The sequence below is a fragment of the Hirundo rustica genome, chromosome Z (genome assembly GCF_015227805.2).
Source record: "Hirundo rustica isolate bHirRus1 chromosome Z, bHirRus1.pri.v3, whole genome shotgun sequence".
Classification (NCBI taxonomy): Eukaryota; Metazoa; Chordata; class Aves; order Passeriformes; family Hirundinidae; genus Hirundo; species Hirundo rustica.
This window is the reverse complement of record NC_053488.1, coordinates 65480251-65503573: the sequence shown is the minus strand read 5'-3', so window position 1 is coordinate 65503573 and position 23323 is coordinate 65480251. Positions and strand designations below refer to the sequence as shown.

The window sequence follows — 23323 nt, the reverse complement described above, 5'->3', positions numbered from 1 at the left end:
TATACATAAAGAGATTTATTTTTCTTTTCCATATTCTCAGAATAACTGAGATAGCTACACTGTTTAATAAAATATTTTTTAAAAGCCAGCTAGAGAGGAAGCTGGAATCCCCAAGTGTTATTAGCTTAGCTTGGTCTCCGCTCCTTGATATGCGTTAAAAAAATCCCCCTTGCAAAGTTCTGGGCCAAATGAATGGGTAAAAATTAAATGTGCCATCAGTTAGCAAAGATTTTCTAATTGATTTTCCTTTCTACAAGTCTTCTTGTAGAAAGGTTCTGTCACAGTTCTAATTTTCAGCAATTCTAAGGCACTTTGTTTTGTGTAGCTCAGGGAAGCAATTCTCAATTTCTTCAAGAACAAAGCAATTGGAATATACTTAGACTTACTAGCCAAATTATTAACAGAAGTTATGATCACCAAACATCCAGCAAGATGATTGAAGCATACCAATCATATGATTTGACAAGCGAATTAAAAGCATTTAACAGAATGACATTCTCCTGTGCCAGTCTCCCAGGAATATCTGATCTTCACACTTTCACAACAGCTTTTCCAAGATTTTCTCCCTTTAGCATTCCTATAAAAGCCATTGGCATGTTCTCAAATCCTTCAGTGACTTGTTCATGGCATTTCACTTTTCCCTGTCAAAAGTAAGAAAGGAAATTGCTGAATTTTCATCCACCAAAACTGAATAAATTGCAGCAAAAATTTCTCCAGCACATATACTTCATCTGAAATATGCAAGCTGGCATGAACCTGGATAACTGCAAAACCAGGTGGGCTCTTGTGAGGATCTGCTTTTGTTCTAAAACCTTCTACTTGGAGTTATAACAGAAGCAAAATTCACTGCTGTAAAAACATACCAGGACAGATTTATTGCTAATTGGTACCCAAACAACAGACAGGTAGGAGATAATTTCCCCAAAGCCAGGCCTGTCTCTACACATACAGGAGTATGGAATTGCAAATCCAATGATCAAAACCTGACCCATCACAAACCCTCAAGTTTGTAAAAGCTAGAGTCTCTTAGCCTTTAGTGTTCACACTTCTCACAGCCATGAACCAACTTGGTTACTAACTCAGCCTCCACCTAGAAAAATAAAATATAAGAAATTCCCTATTAAGTCCCTTTAAAGCCCAGCTCCAAATACTATAAAACATTCATTCTTGCCAGTAATTTCAGCACAATACTACAGTGGAAATCCTGGCCCATACTACAAATTGCTGAATGAGAAATACAGGAATTACTCTAAGTATGAAAATATTCATTATCAGATAAATGTTTTGAATTATTCTGGAAGCGTGCTTTTTCAAAGCCTACATGTATACATTATATGTGTATATATATACATAATGTATAATCCATTCTGGATTATATCAGAGTCTACAAGGTGATATCACACGTCTCAGCAAAACAGAAGGGATCAGGCATATTTACTATGGTTTAAGCATCCCCAAGAGTCTCAAGGATCAAGACAGAGAAGAAAAGTGTCATGCTGAGACCTCACTTAAACAGCTATGACAAGAGATCCCTTGCAAAGATGGAATCTGCAGTGTGAGTGCACCTTACAAACAACTGCCCCTTCCTTCCTTACCTCCACAACCCATTTTAGCAGGGCCTGCACACCTTCTTCCTGACGATTTTTCCATCGGGTCACAAGAAACCCTTCCATTTGAAGCTCCTTGAAAATCATAGGAATCTGTACATAAGGCCCTGCAAGAGAAAAGAACCATCAAGCCACCTGCAATATCAGTTTCATAGAATAAATCCCAATACATAGAGTGAGCTTTCACCCAGTAAAGACCACTGAATCGCTTTGTTTCAGCCAGAAGCAACAGATATTTTTTTCCAAAGAGAATTTCCAGCACAAAAGACCGAAGATTCATGGACAGACAGTCACCTAGGGAGACAAAGGCCTAATCCATAAAGCTATGGGACTAAACAATTCTGAAAACAGTTTCCTTCAGAAATAAAGTGGCCTCAGCTTCACCTGAAGGACTTCAGTCAAATCTCAAAAATACTGTTTTAACACCTTGTTTGATAGCCTGACAGGCTGTCATGCTCTCTCTAACTCTCAAAATTTAAGTTACAAACTCCAGAAAAACAGTCTCCTCAATCATACAAATGTGTGAAAGCCTCCTCATTACCAAAAGCCTGTTCTGTTTTTTTAAGGTGAAGTGAGAGTCCTAAGCCGGTCAGCTACCAAAGAGAATACAGTCATCTTATTTCTTTTAGAAGGCAAATCTGGAAAATTTAATGCCATTGAAAATGGATATTCATTTAGCCACATTTCTCAGCAGCTTTATTAGTAGCTGAAATCTTACGGGAAAAAAAACCAAAAACCTTAAGCTGAATCATCTAAAAACCTGGGGGAAAACCATTATCTCATCTTAAAGTATGTGCTAGTATATAAATGGCATCATGACACCATACTACCTGGCTTCTGCTGATCTATACCTGCATAGGGCTGTTTGGAGTCCTGTTTTAAGTATTTTAGCCACTCCTTCATTTCTAATCAGCTGATGTTCACCAGATAGAGTGCACAAAGGAGGATGAGTGCATGTACACACAGGGAGCATGGTCCCAGTGTCCCACAGCAGCAGTTAGTTAGCCAAATGTATACAATGGGTATATATACACTTATGTCATAGGGAAGTAAACAGTAGAATGACATTATGTCTTTCTGCCATCAGCAAAGAGAAAATCAATTTAGACACAATAAAGGCCCTCACCTTTCTGAGGCACAGAGTCATTGTACTGAGAGATGGCACCACAGACTGCAATCCTTCCATATTTCTTCATCTGGTTGATAGCAACACTGGCAAATTCTCCACCCACCTAAAAAACCCAGAGGATGTGCAGCATTAGAGACAATCCACTGTTGAGCATTAACTGCCAAAATCTGCCAACATTGCATTGTTGCACCAACAGGTTCAGTCGGGAGCAACTTCCACTACCCCAGAGACTTGGGGGCTGCAGAAACCCTTGCATTTACACTGTACTATGAGGACTCAATCTCCTTCTTCTAAAAATTAGTTATGAATGTAGAGAATGAGTTTAAAGTCCAAATCTGTTTCATAAAGCTTGGTTTGGAAGCAGGACTAGCACACAGATCCTTCCTCCTAAGGGTGCTAAGAAGCACCAGCTCTGCTCTTCCCACACACCAGTCTGCAATTTTACATCTTTATAGTGGTGATATAGTTTTTTTAGTTTACGGTTCTCATCTCCAAAATAGGGATGTGCTGTGAAAAGAAGCTTTTAATGGTGAAAAGCTGTGAGAAAATTTACTGTTGTGGGGAGCTCTGCACAAAAGTTGGAAATGAGAATGAAGGGAATGGAAATTACACTAAAACCTATTTAAGACCTTAGCAGCACAGGACATGAAATTTGGAAGGCTAACGTGAAGTGGCAGGAGCTTCTGCCACAGAGACAAGCACTTTGTCCTGACACCAAACATTCCTTTCATTTGCCAGAGAAATGCAAAACACCACAGCCTTCAGCCCTGGACGGGCAGAAATACTGCTGAAGGAAAAACGTGCTGAAGAGGTGATGATGGCTTCTTCTAAAGCAGATAGCTAGCCAGGGAGTTTAAGGCCGATATATCAGCTAATACCCCTGTGGCCAGGTATTGTATCATCAGATATAATGCATATGTTAGCTGTAATAGGAAACCAAAAGAGACAGGGATATGTTCTTTATCTTGAAAATGACCTGACATGATTTACCTGCACCCATACTGTTAAACCTTCTTAGCCTTCAGAACAAGATGTTCACATTCAAACACCTGAGACATTAATTTTGAAGAACTAAGGATTTTTAGGAAAGTTAAAATAATAGTTGCTGAATTAGCTGAAGTAGGTAGAGAAGCTTTGCTTGCAGTTAACAGAAGCCAGATCTTAGATAAACTATCCTGGATTTAGTAACTCATTGCTTGTCAGCTTTATGTTTATGTAGCTGTGCTTGTAACAAAAAACCAAAATGCGGTAAATAAGATATAAGATAACTGCAGACTTCCTGCTTAAAGAACCCACTGAACACAGGAAACTATAAGTTCTACCAAGGATTCTTTGTCACAAATGCATTGAAAAGGTAGAAAGGTCAGGATGAGGAAGACTCATCTTACTTCCTCATTTTGGGTGACCCCTCCCCAGAATAGACCCCCGACTCATTATAAGAAACACACTACACATGCTTAATAGCCTTTTTGCCAATTAGCATATGAAGCGAGGAATGGGAGGTGACAGGGGTATGAATATGCATTTGTATTTTGGGTATTCAACACTTTTGTAAATAAAAGGCTTTGTAATTACCTGTGAATTTCTCAGTGTGTATTAGGGAACTATCCCGCGTGCTGCCCAGCCGTAATAAACATACACTTTCTAACTTTAAACTGTTAGAGAGTTTTTGTCCATCACAGTTGGGTATCGATACTAGATCAATACCCATGTTTCTTTTATAAGTCACACCTATCAAGAACAGTACATAGTCCCCATTAATGCCAGCTATATTTGGGAGATGTCAGAAACTTTCTGAGGGCTGCTCCAGTAATTTCCCAAGTGGGCCTTGCTACAGTTTTGCTTACAGGTACCAATGCAGTCCCATGACCACATAATGTGGAGCCATCCACACTCACTCCCCTTTCAGCAATAGCAGAGAACCGCCTGTGGTCAAAGGTGGGGCCAGGAATAGATTGGATCAATTTCATGTTACTGTGACCCCCACGTCCCCAAAATGTGCTGTGCTTTTCAGAGAGTGAAGTAAAACTTCTCTCCCTCCACTCACAAACACTGCCAACAATCCAGCTTTGCCTTTTGGGTTTTATTCTTTCTGTTACTGCTCAAGTCAGCTGCAGAAATTTGTGTGGGAAGGGAACAGAAAAGCAGTAAGCTGCTACAGTGACCATGGCTTGATTAAATGATTGAATTTCCATAGTGAAATTCTGGTGTGTGAGGGTTTTGGCTTCTGTTCTTCTTTGCTAAGGTCAGGATAAATAATACGGGAAATGAAGATGTCGAGTTCACACTTGGAATGTTCATTATATCTTATCTATTTACAGTATTTACAGGTCACGCACAGTGAGCTCTTAGAAAACAAAGGTAAAATGGAGTGCTTCTAACTCTTTCTAAGGTCTTTTAAGCAATAATTATTCAATACTCAGGTGACACCTATATTATTTATGTGTCTGGCTTAATAATGACCACTCAAGGCCCACAGTGCAGACCATTTTCACCCAATTACAGAAAAACACCAGAACAAGGAAGAAAAAAGTGAAGAAGTACTTAGACAACACCCTAAATCTTCCATCTTGACTCATATGTATTACTATACATTAAAATCTTAAATCTAAGTTTCTAGCATTCCAGCACTGGGGTAGACTTCATTTAGTATTACAATATTGAGTTTGTGCTACAGTTTAAAGAAAATGACAGCTGCTCAAGCCAAGGCCTTCTCTCTGAACTTACATTGTCAAAGAAACAGTCGTAGCCATCGGGAGAGGCTTTACGCAGTGCTTCATCCAGAGATTTAACAGTCTTGTAATTAAAGGCTTCATCAAAGCCTATTTTTTTTAGATAGGCAACCTTGTCATCTGAGCCAGCACAGCCAACCACTTTGCAACCCTGCAAGGAAAAGAGAAAAACATTTATAAACATCCCCTGCAACACAGGCTGTCACTCAAGAGTGTGCTCATAAAGGGCTCACCCTTAAAGTAAGGCTGTTATCAGCATATGAACTCCTGGAGCATACGACTAGATATGCTGTGTCTTCAGGAGCTTTTCCATCTCAAGACCCTAGTGTAGGCATGCCTTCAGAGATGCTTGTCCTACTGATCATGCATGGCCTTGTTGCCCTGTTTACAGCTATGTCTTTTCAGCAGCAAGTTTAAGCCACTCACCCCAATTTTAGCGAGCTGCCCCACCACAGAGCCCACAGCACCAGCTGCAGCATTAACCAGCACTATCTCTCCTGGCTTCATCTTGCAGACCTCCAGCAGACCAAAATATGCAGTGAGGCTGCAAAGAAAAGGAAAGAATCTTCAATGATGAATAAAAGATGACAGAGACGGAGACATGACTTGACCCACTGAACCAAAATATTGATACCACCAAAACAAGATTACGTGTTCCTACACCGTGAAATACAAAACTTAATCCAACCTTCTTAATTTGGCTTTTTCACAGCCATTCCAGAAAAAAACCAGACACAGCTGGGAAGAGAATGTTGAGGCAGAAATCTCTCTAAGGTGAAAACAGCTTTCATTGTGCTCATTAGTCAGAAGAGGAAACACAGATAACTCTGTGACAACTCAGTTACATACTGGAAGAGATAGTAATCCAAGTGAGAGGTCAGTTGCCAGCTGGTATCTACTAGATTAAATTATACTCATCACAAATCAAAGCTGGCAGAAAAAGATAAAAAGGGTGAGAAAAATTTGCTGAACTGATGAGCTCACTGCTCCTGAGGAGTACTGTGCTAGGGCTACTGGGTGAAACACAGAATCTTAAAGGTTGGAAAAGATCTCCAAGATCACTGAGTTCAACCTTTGACCAATTACCACCTTGTCAACTAAACCTTAGTGCTAAGTGCCACATCCAGTTATTGAGCACTTTCAGGGATAGTGAATCCACCACTTCTCTGGACAGCCTGTTCCAATGCTTGACAACCTCTTCTGTGAAGAAATTCTTCCTGATGTCCAATCTGAACATCCCTTCATGCAGCTTGAGGCCACTTCCTGTTGTCCTGTCACTTGTTACCTGGAGACTGACCCCCATTTGGCTACAACCTCATTCAGGTAGTTGTAGAGAAGCGTAAGGTCTCCTTGAGCGTGCTTTTATCTATGCTAAGCAAGTCCAGCTCCTTCGGTGCTTCTCATCAGATTTGTGCTCCAGGTCTTTCATCAGCTCTCTTGCCTATCTCTGGATATGCCCCAGCACCTCAAACTGTATTTCAGGTCTCACCAGTGCACTAGCAATCTGTAGGAATCATCACTAAAGTAGCTCATAACTGGCCAAGAATCCAACAAAACTCATCTTCTAATTTCTAAATTCAAGCTTAGAGCTTCCCATGTGGTCTCAGCTGAAAGAACTAACTGAATCCTTCTATAAGACATCTAGAAAAAACAAGCATCTTGACAGATGTTAAAATGAAATCTGAGAAGTTCTCCACCACACACAATTTTACAATTATTTTGAAAGCCTTCCAGATCATTAGGACTAAGTCCTAATCTCCCATAAAAACTACATGATGCTAACATAAAAACTAAATGAAGTAAGAAATGCAAGCAGATGGCTGAGAGATTCCAATAGTAAATACGGATTCCAGAGCACAACAGTTCTGTCTGTTCCAATGCAATTTAAAGAGCATCTATTTTCCTACATGGTACAGCATCTGTCTTTTGCATTTTGGGGTTGATTCTGGAAATACAATGACAGCAACAGAGCCCAATCAGTGAAAGCAACTAGTCCAGGTGCCAGTGAAGTTTGAGACTTTCCACTGCGGTTAACACAGACTGTACTAGATTCTTTCCAGCTCTCCCTGAATCCTCTTTCTGACTTATTACAGCTCCTCAAGGAGAGGCGCAATAATCTCCAAGGCAAATCTCCTCTGATGTAGAAGATGGGCCAAACTTCATGCCCCACAGGGCAAGGGCATCCAGAAGCACACCTTTTTTACCAGCATGAATAGGCAATATGCTGGTAGAACAAGACAAAGGTCAATACAGACAGCCAGAAACCTCCTGCACACCAAAATCCAGGGGATAGTTGCCTTTTCATCTCAAAACTTACCCTGGCATGCCAACTGTTCCAAGAGCTAGAGATCTGGGGAGTGATTCTGGCCAGTTGGAAGGAAGGAGTTGCAGGTCTTTCCCATCAGAGATAAAATGTGTTCTCCAGCCGCTGTTACCCACGACAAAGGCCCCCACTGCAAAAGCAGGATTTTTGCTTTCTACAATCCTGTTTAAAAAGTAAAAAAAAAAAAAACAACAAAAACCCAAACCAAAAACAAATTAATAATGGCTCTTCCATTCTTCCTGTGATTCAGAAAAGAAATATTTCATGTCATGATTTTTATTCCATACCTACTGATGCTGTAGGTGTCAAGTGTCTTTCCTAAAATGTCTACAACCTCTTGTCATGAGGGAGATACTGGCAAAATTATTTTAGTTTCAGCCCAGTCCACAATAAATTAAATCTTCTCACACAAGTGCCAACACTTTCTTTGACTAGCACTCGTTTGGTTTGAGATCAGACCAGGCTTCTGTGAGTAAGAAAGCAGGAAAGAGGATCCTGGGATTAAAGCATGGAACACTAAGCAGCTGCCGATAGGCTGTCTGTTCTCAGACAACCTGCACCTCATTTGAAAGTTGAAGATCCTGAAGATGGAACCTCTTATGGTAATGAAACCAGATAAAAAACAGTATCTAAAATCAGGGAGATTTCTATATCAGCAGACTCTATGCCAAATGAAAATTCCACTTTCTTAGCTCAACAAGAAAACTGTGTTAGAAAGGGGTTGATAAGCACCTTAGAATTATTAGAAACAGTTAACCTTCTGTTCATCAGACTCAGTTGTTAAATTTATCCCAGCCCTCATTGTTTCTGCAGAGAAACACAAGAGACAAAGGCCACAGATATTCCTAGGCAGCAACTTGCAGGCAACAGAGCAGGAACAAGCTGACAGAAGGAAACATCTGTGTAGCTACATTACCACAAGCTTGGGAAAAGGATGGATTTAAGGTTATATAACCCTTTGGCTAGAGATGTATCTTTAGTGATGTGAAGGTATTTTCAGCTGCAGGTGATAGCATGTGTAGGAGAAGGGAATACAGGTGACCTCACCCCTGATAAGTAACAGCTGTGTTAATTACCAATACAGTCTCACCCTTGATGAGTCACAGCTATATCCAATAAAGATAAGTGTGATAAAAGGGAGTGGGGCTTAGCGGGTGAAAGGAATCATCATGGAGGCTCATGAATGTGAGGCTCATGAAGAAGGATCCTGGGGAGAGAATCACTGCTGTGAGGTGAGTCTGGGTCTGCAGTTAGAGCCTGTTGTTGGAACATGCAATCGTAGCCTAGCTAGATAAAAGCCTGTATTTGGAGTCTGCAAACTAATGCAGGCAGTCATCGTTTAGAAGGAAATAACCATCATTCAGAGGCTGCAAGGGAAACCTACAGTAGGAGCTTGCTGCAGCCGGAGTCAGTGAATAGTTGGAGTCAGGATGGCTAAACTGCAAAGAGTAAACCAGAACCCTTTTCATGCTGTGATAAACAAAAAGCCTGTGTCTCATCTCATTTCTACCCTCTAACAAGAGGGCTGCTGCTGCAATAAGCATGCATGGTTGCAGACATGCAGCTACTAGTGCATCAGGTTTTAAAACATGAAGTTCAAAATGTGTGGCAAGTACGATGGTTGGTCCTTTATACTTGTAAAAATTGCCTTTGAAGACTTTGTCACCAGAAACAACACACAGAAAGGCAAAAGGGGCTCTCAGAGGAAAAACACATTCCAACCAGTTACAGGTTAAGAATGTCAGTAGCAGAAGTATGTACACACAAGTCAAGGATGGGTAACATAGGCTGTGGATGTCTCCAGTGTCAGCATAGTCCTGTTGAGATCTGCCATGCACACTGATAACAGGAACTGAAGGTCTTACCTGGCAACCTGCGTGCCTATCATTATGTCACCTTCCTTCATGTCCCTTTGACTGTAAGGTCTGCAACATAGACAAACACAGCTTACTGTATGCAACTTTAATAATGCTCCAGACACACTACAAAGTAGTAGCAACTGTTTGACCCAGGAAGAGAGTACTAGCAGTGTTGTCAAACAGATCACAAATAGCTTGTCATCATAACAGCATAATCAAATGTTTTCCAGAGCCCACTACTTGGGCATCCTGGGGAGCCGTGTTGAAGGGATGACAGCATTAATCTTCCCAGCATGGTCCACCACTACAAAAAGCCTGAGACTCAGAGAATTATCTCTGAATTTAGTGTCCACCATGCCTCTTCAGACTACCCAGTCTCCCTGTGCTTCAGCTACTGCCTACTGGGTTGTTCTGGTTCAGGGCAAATTTGGGAGGAAACCTCTAAATGGGGTCCCTCCAGAAAGCAAACCCAAACAGCCCCTTCCCCAACTGGTCTAGGAAAAAGTTCCCTTAGAGAAAAGTGGAAAAACCTGTTTATTCAACAAGAAAAATGTTCACAAGCATAAAAAATGAATAATATTAAACAATAAAACCTCTTGCCACTCTGAAGAGAGATGGCAAAACTGAGAGAAGTTCTTGCTGTGAGTTGTAGACTGCTCACTCAGTATCTTATCTAGTCTCTTATCATCTAGCACAGGAAAATGCTGTCCGGGCCCCAGTGGGCTGCAGGTGTGAGCTCCAGGTGTTTTCTGGGGTTTCAGTCCAGAAGAGATTTAAACAGTTCCAAGAAAAATAAAGAAGAGTCCAGGGAACTTCTCTGCCTCAGCTGGCTAAAAACTAACTAAAAAGCAAAGGAGAGCTCTCTCGCTGTCTGTCCGTAGACAACACAGTCCAGGAGCAGAACATAGAGGAGTGAGTGCAGTTTCTGAAAATAAACTGCACACTGCTTCTTTCACCCCTTTGCTCTTGGAACCAGTCTTAAATGTGTAGAATTTAATATACAGCACAAACAGAACAGACAACTGGGGATACAAGCACCAAAAAGTCACCCCAGGACATGGGTGCATCAGCAATGTCCAGCCTAGAATATGTGTCCTTAAGTACATGTTTGCTATGTTAAATTATACAGGAATTGCTACAAGGCTGCAGTCTCATTTGAGTACATTGCATCCCAGCTGAAGACATGACAAGGAGCAACAGGTGATAACAAGGGAAGTCTAGGGCAGCAGAAATGTTAACTCAATCTAGCTAAATCTGGCACAGCTCCACATTTTGAGTCTTGTAATTAACATATATTTTTTTAAAAAGCAGACAAAGGCATTGGGACTCTGGCAACAGTGTGTGCTGCCCACTGTTGTTTTGAGGTTTAAGTGGCAAATCAAATGAGGCGCTTTAACCAGAAATTTAGAAAGGACAAAAAGATATACCTCATGTAAGGATCAACACTGAGAAACACTGATTCAAGCAGCAACTCTGCAATGAAAGACAAAGCAAGTTTCTGGATATTAACAGTGCAGTAAGAGCATAGTTTCCACAAGCCAGTCTTTCAGCTAAATTGATATGAACTCCTCACAGCTCAAAACTCCCATATCCCATCCTTGTTTAGGGAAAACCTACCAGAAACAACTACAACATTCATCAGTTTTGGGTTACTGGTATGCTGTTGAAAAATAAACATTCCCCAGTGTAGCTTTAGGAAACTATCTTATTTTTAACCCTACAATTTTGCATGTGCCTCCTCTCTCTACGGAAGTCAAGCAGCCAGAATTCCTAAACAAAACTCTCCCTTGTTTAATTTTGATGTACATAAAATGTCATCCCATGATGCAGCCAGAAGAGGGTGGCACAGATCAAATATAAACTACTTGGCTGCCTTAAACAGAAGGCATTAGTTTATCTTTTTTAAGTAGCCTAATCCACTTTACTGTCTCTAGCAACACTAGTTCTTGGGAAAGACATTATGAAACATGTTTTAAACTTCTTATTTATACAGCACTTTCAGAGGTTCATCTCTACCAACTAATATTTTTCATTACCTGTGCTGCAGTGGTCTAGCTAGAAATGTACTCAGATGTAAACACCTTCCCATTACTTGAGAGTGAGTAGGAAAGCCATGTAATATAACAAGGAAGGCCATTGGCTTTAAAAGTGTCATTGTAGTGTGAACTTACCCCTCTTTTTGCTTTAGGGATTAAAATAGGAAGGAAAATAATACTCCATGTTCCCAAATACCCACAGGCATGAAATTTTTAAGTCTATATGTAAGAGAAATCAGTTTACAAACATTTAAGTTGTAAACATAAGTGGTAGTTTAATATCCTTCTGCATACCTTCTAAAGTGTGGCAAATTTTGTAAATTACAAGTGGCGGGATGAGGCTCAAGAAAATACGGTACAAATGTCCATGTGAAACCAAACATCAAAGTTCATTCTTTTTTCAACAGCTCTTGCTGTTGATATCATAATAAGTTATCATATTCCTTACCCTTTTCAAAACAGAGAAACACAGGAATAAAAACTGTCCCTTTTTTTCTATTTATATTAAATCTCTCTTCTTGTTGCAACAGATCAAATAACATCAGGACTGGCAAAAAAGGCAGGCAGAAATCTTGCCATCCTACTTACTGAAATAAAAGACCAGCCTTCACTGACTCCAGCCCCAAGGTCTTTCAGCTGTAGGCTCATTCCCAATGCAGTCACTATGCTCTCCCCCAGCACTATCCTCAATATTTTTCCTATCAGCATGAAAAATTCTACTGAAAACCTACTCCTATAGGGTATCATGTTCTCCATCTTTTTCCAAAGGATTTTGCAAATTGAAGTAGATAAAAACATTTTACAAGTAAATCGTGTTAGGGTCTTGATACAGTTACTTCATTGGTTCTGTGTCACAGTCCATTTCTTTCTCCAATAAACAAATCCTGTTTTCCTTGTGGTTTTTGATATCACATCAGTAATTTTTTCCACTTGCACACATTCGAATGCCTTTGTCATCAGGCAGCAAGTGTGATTAGGCAGCATGAAACTGTGAAAGGTATGCCACAATTGCTGTGTGATGGACTTAGAATTCATTCTTTGTTTCTAAGGACCTTATCAGAAGGCAAGTACATACCAAACCCAGTACACTTCTTCCGCAATTGTCCTTCTCTGTTAAGGTGCACAGATTGTGACAAGCCAGCAATTTTTGAAAGCCCAGAGAGAAAAGTGCAGTTTTATAGATCCACAGAGACACATCAACAATCATATAATCTCCAAAAAAATTAGTAGTAACAGATAGCACTCCACTTACCTCCATCCTTTAGATTTGGTAGCTCTATCTTTTTCAGGTCAAAGTCACTGGTTTTGGGAAAACCATCAAAATGCTTCTTTAGAACCCATGCTTTGGCAATCACCATCCTGTGCAACAAACATAGACAAAGAACACATGTCAAAGTGATGCCCAACAGTGCTGGGCTGCTCGTGGGGCTGGTTTTGATTTCATCAGGCAAAACATCTATTTTGATAATATTCCATCACACAAGAAAGCCTCTTCTTGCTTCTGCAGTAATATCACTAGTTTATGAAAATGCCATAAAAGCCCCCTCATTGCTTTAGCAACCCAGATCTTCTTGTCAGACCTCCCTACCTGCTGGGAGCAAGTCCTCAAGTGGGAAGTCATCCCAGCAAAATGTACAATTCCCACCATAAAGATACTACAGAAGGATAAACTACTGTTTTTAGGAGGAAAAAAAATCCCTTTAGAAAAAAAAATTAAAAACTTAAGTCTATTGCCCCCATTACCTGAGATTACTGAACCTAAACTTTCACATGCTTGAAAAACAAAGGCAAGCAAGACCTCTTTCTGTGACACTCATCATACTGAAAGAAAACGCTTCTCCAGTTGTGAAGCTTAGAGCTTGGAATTGGGAGCATATTGCCACCAACATTTTCCATACAAGACAGAAACAAACAAATTATTTACATTAATTCTAACCTCACAGGTCCTTTGCCCTTCTTACACCTTGAGTGTACCAACAAGAACAAAGAAAGAGAAGCTTATACTTAGAGTAGGCAGGTGAGAACTGGGTCTTCTGCTGACAAGTAAAAAACCTTCTGTGTATGCTCAGTCAGTGGCTGGACTCCTTCAGTCAACGCGCACTTTATAAGGGTGAAAATGTCTGCTGTTGGCAGGAACCGCCCTCAGTACACTTTCCTCAATAAACATAGCGTGAGGCACACCCACTGTGATTGACCTTTCCCCATTATGATTTGAGATCAACCCTTCAAACCCCCCCACTTCAGTGCCCAGCCAGTTGCACAGGCACGTTGTCAAGCACGCAATACTAAATGCATAAAACCCGTGGTTCTGGATCCCACAAAATATTGCAGTCGGGAGACCAAGGCCATCCACCACAACAGGAGTGTCTTCAAATTACAATTTACCCGCCCAGCCCTGAAACTCTTAAGAAAGAGTTCTACCTCCGTGCAAAAATATTTACTTAAAAATTAATGTCCATTTCATTGCTCAGTTCATACTTCAACACACTAAATGGTGCATACATTCACCAGTCCATGGTACGTGCCCTGAACGTGGTCGCCGTTCCCAGCGCACGGAGAGCTTATGCAGCTAAACCTCTATCTACAAGCCACCTTAAGAAACAACAGCAATCCTCGGCATTTTGCCACAGCTATGTTGCAATAAGGTATGTAGCAGGAGAGAACTCTGTGCAAGGGACAATCTTCAGCTTTTGTTCTTTTTGTGAAAATACACAAGTAGAATATAAAGGGTGAAAACTGTAAAGAAACATATAGCGATGTGTTCAGCTACAAAACCCATGAAGACAGAATTGTCTGAGGAAAAAAAGGATCTGAGGAAAAAAAAAAAAAAAAAAAAAAAGAGCAAAATGTGTTTAATAAAGATGTACATGCAAAGATCAGGGAGAGCACAGCAAGCTCTCCACTACTTAGATAAAAGAGTAAGTCACCAAATCCAGAAACTAATCAGCACTCAACAAATTTCTGTGATTAAACAGATATTCCATGTTCCCCAATGACAAAGAAACACAACACAACGTTTCTTGCAGAAGAAATGCGTGCTGGGGAAATCACCTTTCACAAAATGAAGAAAGTATCACGAAAATCAATGTCAAAGCATCCCACAGTAGGTACGTGGGCAGCCAAAGCCAGCATTTGTATCTGCTGCTTTATGTATTTGCTTCGGTATCAACACTGTTTGGCTGTAACAAAAGATACCATGAGACAGCAGCAACAAAAAAGCAAAGCCAGAAAACATGTTTACAGGAGCAAAAGGTGAGTTCAGAGTAACACAAAACTGATCGCACTCACAGGCATTGAGAGGGATTTGTCTCACCTGTGTGCCCTGCATTCAGATAGGTACCCAAGTGCTCCAACCAGGAATGACCAGGGACAAAGGGATGCTGGCTAGGCTGGCAGCCATTCACTGATATGCCATTTGTGAGAGCGAACAGCGATTCAGAAATGCTTTGTCTTCCATCCTGCCACATGTTTGTGAATCATCAATACTGACTCCCTGCTTTTTGTCTCTTTTGCCAGTATGCCTCCAAGGCACCAGCCCTGTTCTTTTCTTTCCCTCTATTCTATCTTAATAGCTTGAGTCTTCACGTCTGAGTACAGGAATTTGTTACTTGCTTCGGGATGTCTTTTGTTTTCCCTACCTGGCCATTTCAAATGTGCTGTAATCATGATGATCTGCAAATCTACGTGCCATCAGTAATGGCCATTTCTGTTTCTCTTCTGATGTTTCTTTGGGTGCTTCCACTCTCAGGAATCTCCTCCATTCACAGGAATCTTCACTTCTCTATCAAAGATCTCTACTTTTTGGAATACACGGATTTTTTCAGCAGAGCAATGATCCTGCCTAGGATTAATATCGAAAGACTAATTTCACTAAGTCCTTTTTTATTATATTGAGGCCGAATTTTGGAAACAGGACAAATTTTCTGGTTACTATTTCTCTTTTCGACTGAAATTGTATCATTACAGCCACTTCAAGGCTAGGAGACTTCCCAGAGGTTGTGGGGGAAAAAAAAAAAAAAAAAAAAAAGCCCCCAAACAAACAGAAAACAACACAGACACATGCTTGATTAATGGATCCATAAACTAATTTCCAGGTTAACGAACCAAGATTATTTATATGTTTAGATATAAAATCATAAGAAGTGGTAAGGACAACATTGCCTTAGCATATTAAATAACTCCAAAGGATAAACAGCAGTGACAGATTTGTGGGCTCCAGTTAAATCTTACTGGACTAAGTGTGTCATAGACACAATCTCAGTTCCAAGACCAATAACCTGCTCTTGTAAACTGTAATACTACTTAGTTTTAGTTGGGAAAATTAATCCACGAACACCAGAGGTTTATGTCCAAAAAGGAGACAGAAAAGTCCTTTTACTTTATTCGAATAAAGGGAGAGGCCATGGGGCATTTCCCCTGGGGTCTCTGAGTTTTTCGTAGGATGCAGCCTCCTTTTTATCCTAATTTCCCGGCCGCATTTCCCTCTCTCTTTCCCCATTGGCTGAGGTACTTGAGAGGTACAGACTTCCCGAAATGCCTAAAACCTAAGATCCCCCTTTTAATCTATAACTCCCCTAATTTTTAATTCTTAGGATTTATGGGTTTTCTCCATTGTTGCTTCCATCTTTCAATATCCAATTCAATTTACAAACAAACCTATGGCAAGTATCTTTTTTTCCATTCATCAATCAGTAGAATCCTTCCCATTGTTTCTCTTACCTCTCAGTGCTAGTTTTATCTACCAGCAGACCCAGGGCTTGTTTGTAAAGACAAATCTTGTCATTCCTTTCATTTTCAGTGTCAGTAGGTTTGAATTATACATTTCTTTTTACAGTGAGTTATATCTCTGTTAACCAGGAGTTTTTTGATTTTTAGAAAAATTTGTAATGAACTACATTTAATTAGTTTAAAAATGTTTGACTGTGATTTTATCTGGTTTTTATTTAGATTTGTGTTGGCTGAGTGTCAGTAGAAATCCCTGAGACATTACTACACTGCACTTGCAGAAAAGAACTCCATGGACCCATACCTCTTAGAGAACCTAATCCATCGTTGAAGAACAAAATTCAACAAAGAATAATTTGATGGTTATCAAATAACTAGAGATTAATTAGATGTCATAGAACAAGAAAGATACCTTGAGAAAGTTAGGGAGTCAAAGGCCTATACATCCCAGAAAACAGGATTAATACATTCATTGCAGGTGCAGTAAGGGAGCCATTTCATAGTTGACTACACCCCAGAAAACTTAATCAATAGTAATTGTCTAACCAAGACAGTACATTTAATAAAGTACTGTTTAGCTGGATAAAACTTGGGTTATCCATTAAACAAAGATAGATTAAATGTTCTAGAAGTAATTAAAAGAAACAAAACACATATACCATGATGCAATAAATTAGGCAGATTTTTGGGAGTGTCTATAAAAAATCTTGGATCTCATATTGTATATAAATGCCTGAAAATTGTTGCTTCCTTGAACATGTCTCTGACAAATAAATTCCCAATATGTTCCAAATTTTGACTCAAAATTGTTACTAGGAATGTTCATCCAACAACTTTTTGCTGGTAGATTTAAAACTCTTCATTGCACTTCTGTGTCTTTTCAGTATAAAGTGTTTCATAGACCATTGTAATCATTCCAGTAAAGAGACTGCCATGATAACTCATGAACAGCCCAGACAGTGGTAAGAAAATTCCTCTAAAAATAAGGTGATGCATTTCTGCTTGATTTATTTACAAAAGAACCATCAAAGCCTTTGTTGAAATTGAAGTCAAAGACAGCATTTATTCTGATGTCCTTCAAGTCCTCCTTGCCCTGTGATCAAGTCCATCAAGTTATCAAATAATAAAGACTATTAAGGAAAGAAGTAATGGATTAGGAAGTCTTGGCTTTTTGCACTAACAATACATGTAACAAAGCAAAAATCCCATCCGCATTCAGACACTGCAGTTGCTACAAACTTTCAGCAGAAGAAAGCAGAAAGCAAAGCACCTTCACACAGGTAATCATACCTCAGTCCCGAAAATCAGCACGGGTAAAGAGGTTCACAATTCAGGGGAAAATTGAAGAGAAGAATGAAGAGGTAAAGGTTGGAATACCATAATACATACTAGCAACTAGAAAATAAGGTTGGGAATAAAAGAGACAGACAAGTCTGAGAAAATTGAAATACTTTGACTGAAGGCTGAAGAGCTAATGGTGATACTTGAAATCTGGGAATTGTCATATTAAAGCAGAAAAGTAGTAAAGCTTTCAAGAGAGCATGAGTCAAATGAGAAAAGTTCACCTTTCTTAAGTAACCTCAGCTGTTATTCCTGACTGGTGTGGTATGGTTTCCTAGCCTGGACTTGCCCAAATCTAACCTTGAGGACAAAATCCTCTTAGAAACTTGTTAGTTACATGAGTTCAATTCAAATTTTGGGCTAGCTTAGTTCATCTTCCTGACAGTGACAATTTGCAGATGTGATTGTTGTACTTTTCCTTTTATCTCCATTCTGAAGCAGTTCCACCTAGGCTCACATCCACACTAGAAAAAAAGGGTCTGATTAAAAGCTGAGTAAAGTGTATCTCAGACATAGTTTGTAGATTGGTTCTGAGGAGAAATTCACCCATCACCACAATTGCAAAGTTTTTCTGGTAATCGTCATCTTATCTATTTTCTTCCCCCAGATCTAATTTATTAGTCTTCTGAATCATTTCAAAGCAAAGTGCCAGGAACCAGCCTAAGTGACAAATACCTTAAAAAACCAAACCAACCCCCCCCCCAAAAAGAAAACCAAAAAAAAAACCCCCCCCCCCCCCCCCAAAAAAAAAACACACCACCCCACCACCAAAACAAAACCACCACAACAACAAACCCACCACCCGAACATGAAAACACAACGTCCCCCAAACTAACATTAAAGATCTTCTTGGCAGTAGGTACTGCCAAGGGAGTAATAATCCAGAGGCTACCTCAGGACTTCCCATACACATACAAGGATTGCCAGTTACCTAGGAGTGAACATGGCCTCAAATCCTATGTGCCTACAAGCTTCAGCAAATTTACCCATTCCTCCTCTCTGGCTTAGTTCTTACAATGCTTTTTCAATTGTATTTTTTTTCCCTGTGGTAAGAACAAAGTAAAGGCAAACCAATCCCATGCTAGTTTTGGCAGAGACCATACTGCAAATATTCAAGTAAGCATGACACTGCATTATGAAACAATAAAACTGCAACTACTCTTACGCAATACTATCAAATCTTGGAGGCAGGTCAAAGATCGGAGGTGACTAGTTATCACTCTGCTAAATGACTGTGCCACCCTGCACTTTGTTACAAGGTTGCAATTCCAACAGAGGGTCAAAGGAGCAAATTCACAGGGGGAAGTGAAAAGGGAAGTTAACACCATCATGGAAGAGCATTCAGCTCCCAGAACCTGCGCAGAAAGTAAGACCTTACCACTCTACAGCTATCTGAAAGGAGGCTGTAGCCAGGTGGAGGCCAGTCTCCAAGTAACAAGTGACAGGATGAGAGGAAATGAGCTTAAGCTGAGCCAAGGGAGATTTAGCATAGATGCTATGAAAATATTCTTCACAGAAAGGGCTGTAAAGCATTGGAACATGCTTTCCAGGGAACTAGTGGAATCATCATACCTGGAAGTGTTCAAAAAACATGTGGATATGGCACCTGAGGACATGTCTACTACATGGACAAGCCACATTCATTAACTGTTGAACATGGTGGTGCTAGGTTGACGATCTTTAAGGTTTTTTCCCAGCTTTAGCAGATCTATGGTTCTATGGGGCACAGTAGTTCATGTGGGGTAACAAACAAACCTGAAGCTTCTTAAAGGGACAGCTGTACTTTCCCAATCACTGCACACGACCCTTAACTTCTTTCAGGCACTTTTTAACCTCTGCTTTACTTCAATGTTGATACAAGACAAACACATGTTGTAACATTAGTAAATGCAAAATTTCACCAAAGCTATAGAGACACCCTATATCCCAGTTTCACTTAGATTTGCAGCAATGGGCCTGTTACTGCCCCACAGAGAGGAATATTTAATCTGCTTGATTTTACAGCTGTCAAAGAAAACTTCGAGTTTTTAAAAGTATAGATTTCTACAAAGGTTAAACACCCCCTTGCAGCATACACACCTCTTGCAGCACAGTGTACTAAGTGAACTCGGAAGGGAAGTAACAAACTTCAAGGTGGTGCTTTCAAGCACTAACGATCTCTCTGAAGCCCACTCCTGGATTTCTGTAATATTACAAGCATAGTTTCATCATTGAACAAGTTCCTGCTTGTAACACGCACAGCCAACTTCTCCCTCAAGTTGGAAACTCACTAGTCCAGCCTGCTTAGCATATACATACCTCTGATCTGGTATCTATTACCTGTTATCTTGTTATATTAAGGAGATGGATAAATGAAAAATTGAAGGGACATGAGGGAAAAAAGAAGAGGGACTTCAACAAGAATCCAAGGAAACAAATTTTATGAGTGGAAGCACAGATCAGATTGCACACAGACGTGAAGTTGTATTACTTTTGAAAGATAAAGATTTTACAATCTCTTCAGGGCAACCTGTTTGAATATCTGACCTTGACATGGTTTGGTAGGATGAAATCTCAGGACTCTCCACGAGCCGTTGGAAAATGCTGTTTTAGCAAACAACATTTATCATCTCTTACTGTGAATTCCCCTCAGATGAGCTGGGTTCCATTCCCTTAATACTGTCTTGCTAAGCAGCTAAAGAAGGCAGCAGAAACAATAGCTTTTGTTTCTGGATACTGAACAAAGCCATTTATCTCTTGGTTTTCCTTCATCATCTTGGTGACCCTAGACCAGATTTGTTCATGTGTATCAGTAACCTTCTTCTGCTAGGGAACTGAGAACACTGGATGCAGCTGCATCCAAGCTCAGGGTAGTGGGGAAAGATTCTGCCCTTCCAGGTCATGACTGTCTAGGTCTTTCATAAGGATATCAAAATTTATGGCAGTAATGGGCTGCCAACTAGACTTTGTCCTGTAGTGGACAATCCTCCAATTTAGGGACAAGGTTAACTCACCAATTTGTCTCTGAGATAGGGCTAGATGAACATTCACATTTACAGATGACAGAAAATATCTCTGTCAGGGCTCACTCCCATGAACAGTGTTGATCAGGGGCAAGAGGCAAACCTGTCAGGAGCCATATGTCGCTGCACGATGGCTTTTTTGTCATGACAATGGGGCCCGTAGGATGGCATTTTTCACAGATGCAACCCTGCCACTAGACCTTCAATTATAGTGGGAAACACTTTGCTACCGCAGTCCCCACCCTGCTGTTCACCCAGTCAAAGCGGGTGGGAAGAGAGGTGGTTTGCCATTGAAGACCGATGCAAAAAAGTCATTGAGCTCTCAGCCTTCTCATCCATTACTACCCATTTGCCAGCCTTGCATTTCCTGCAGTGGTGTGTATGTGTGTGTGTGTACGCTTTCTTTGACCTCTCCTGAGTAACATACCTGTAGAAACCCTTCTTGTTATTATTCACACACCTTGTCAAGTTCAGCTCCAGGTGCCCCCTGACCTTCTTCAGCCCATCCCTACATAATCAGACGCCCTATATTCTTCCCAGATACCTGTCCCTGCTTCCACTGCCTCCGCATTTCCTTCTTGCCTTTTAGTTTGATCAGCAGCTCCCTACGCACCCATGCTGATTTCTCGCCTTCCTTACTCAGTTTCTTGTGACTGCGGATCACTAGCTCTTGTGCTTTATGAAAGGTGTCCTTAAAAATATGTCAGGTCTGTTCCACCCCTTGTCCAAAAGGGCAGCTTTCCAGAGGGTTCTACTGACTAACTCCTTGAACAGCTGTAAGTTTGCTTCCCTGAAGTTCACTATGAAGTTATTATAACAATAACAAAATCCCTCCTAGACAGCCAGCTGTTAAAAATACATTTTCCTTCCTCAAAGCACATGTTATATTTGTTCCAATGGGCTAACTCCATGTTAAGCAGCTACAACTGGATTTCATATTTCTCAAACTGAAGCACTCAAATTTAAGCTTTATGATGTCAAAGCTATAACAGATCTTTTTAAGAATGTATTTCTTAATACTTAAGAAATTATTTATCTTTCCCATGTCATATGTAAATTGGGAACATACCTGCCTAATAGAACAAAACTTTATAGGACGAAGCCTCTCATATCAGAATTGCTTCCGCTTTATTTCCGTTTCCTTATTTCGGGCTGTGTTTAGTCTGGATGGAAAACGAGCAGCTGGAGCAGCGGAATACTAGTACCCCAGCTGCGAGCTCCATCAACCACACTTTGAGAATGACTTTGGCCATTTGAAGAACAACCAGGTGCCACCTTCAATGTAGTCCAAGCAGTCACTTTTAACAGGAACAAACTAGGAACCCCTCCTTCAGGCAAGAAACACTCATTTGCCACAGAAGGCAGATTCAAAAATAATTTGGGAACGTTTTCAGTTTGCCAGCTAAAGAGTGGGCTGTATAGTTTTGCAGTATCACTCTGATTCTTGTCCATACTTCAAAATAATTTTTCCCGGTATGGTTTTCAGATACAAGCAAGTGAAGAGAAGACAAGGGACCATCAAGTGCTTCTGGCTGCAGTACTTCCAGCAGCAGAAAATTCCTTAAACAGCTGCATCCAATGTAATTCCTGAACCAAGCAAATACACTATATTTTTTCCCTAATGTAATGTAGACCTGCAGTCCGGATTATTTCAGTAATCTGAATTATTTCAAATTACTGAAATAACATCAAATTCAGTAAGTTTTACAGCACACCTCAGCAGTAACACTGTCCAGCTGACAGTACAAGACTGCTGCCCACCTGCAAAGTCCTGGTCTATTCACACAGCACGACAAAAGCAGATGCAGGAACGTAAACGTAAATTTACATTTGTGTAAAATTTGAATTTAGAGCTAGAGTGAATGCATCCAGACGACTCTGCTTTCCTGCTTTGACCAGTGCACCAGTGCAGCAATAAATACAGCTACTGTCCTTCCAGAAACACGTACTCAGTACTCACAGATTTTGAATAAATTGTCCTAATTTCCTAATTCCGCTTGAACGGAAGCACGTCTAAGTAAATCACAGCAACAGATTTGAACAGGCATAGATGGCGCTTATCTGGCCGCCTTTTTTTTTTTTTTTTTTTTTTTTTTTTTTTTTTTTTTTTTGGGGGGTGGGGAGGGAGTGAGGGATGGCACAGTAGGAATGCATGTAGAAAGTATAGAACAGTACTTCATTTCAGCACAATTTCACAGAGGTACAAAGACACTTGCTGCCGCAGCCTGGAGTTAAGGCTCAAGTTCGTCAGCCCCGCCACGGAACTCTCCACGAAAGCCCAAGTGCCTTCCCGTCCCCCCTCATCTCCCCCGGGGACCATAGGCCCCCGGCCGCCTTCCCTCACGGGGCCGGCACCCGCCATCTTCCGCCGGGTCCCGGCCCCGTCAGAATCGGAGGAGCCCTTTCCTAGCCATGCCCGCTGCGCCTGCCTGCTCCGCGATGCGCGCCGTCCCTCCAGGCCGCGTTTCGGCAGCGTCCCCTTCTCCCCCGGGAGGAGCCGAGGCCGGCCCTGCACCGCCTCTCTCCGGCCGGGGCGGGCGGGCCGGGTGACGTCGCGGGGCGGCGCCAT

The 23323-nt window shown here is 40.8% G+C and overlaps 1 protein-coding gene across 3 annotated transcripts; it reads right to left on the bottom strand.

Moving 5' to 3' along the window:
• PTGR1 (prostaglandin reductase 1) lies at window positions 1-23286 on the bottom strand. Of its 3 annotated transcripts, none has more exons than XM_040089982.1 (10): window positions 23184-23286; window positions 12939-13045; window positions 11078-11123; window positions 9657-9716; window positions 7786-7953; window positions 5895-6012; window positions 5464-5619; window positions 2734-2839; window positions 1596-1714; window positions 1-641 (listed from the first exon to the last, which is right to left on the bottom strand). In XM_040089982.1, the coding sequence occupies exons 2-10, from the start codon at window positions 13042-13044 to the stop codon at window positions 531-533; spliced, it is 990 nt and encodes a 329-aa protein (XP_039945916.1). In that variant the 5' UTR covers window position 13045; window positions 23184-23286; the 3' UTR covers window positions 1-530. The 3 variants fall into 3 exon arrangements, with proteins under 3 accessions (XP_039945916.1, XP_039945917.1, XP_039945918.1); XM_040089983.1 differs by lacking the exon at window positions 23184-23286 and adding an exon at window positions 19832-19928; XM_040089984.2 differs by lacking the exon at window positions 23184-23286 and adding an exon at window positions 14738-14784.
• Window positions 23287-23323: the final 37 nt, after the last annotated feature.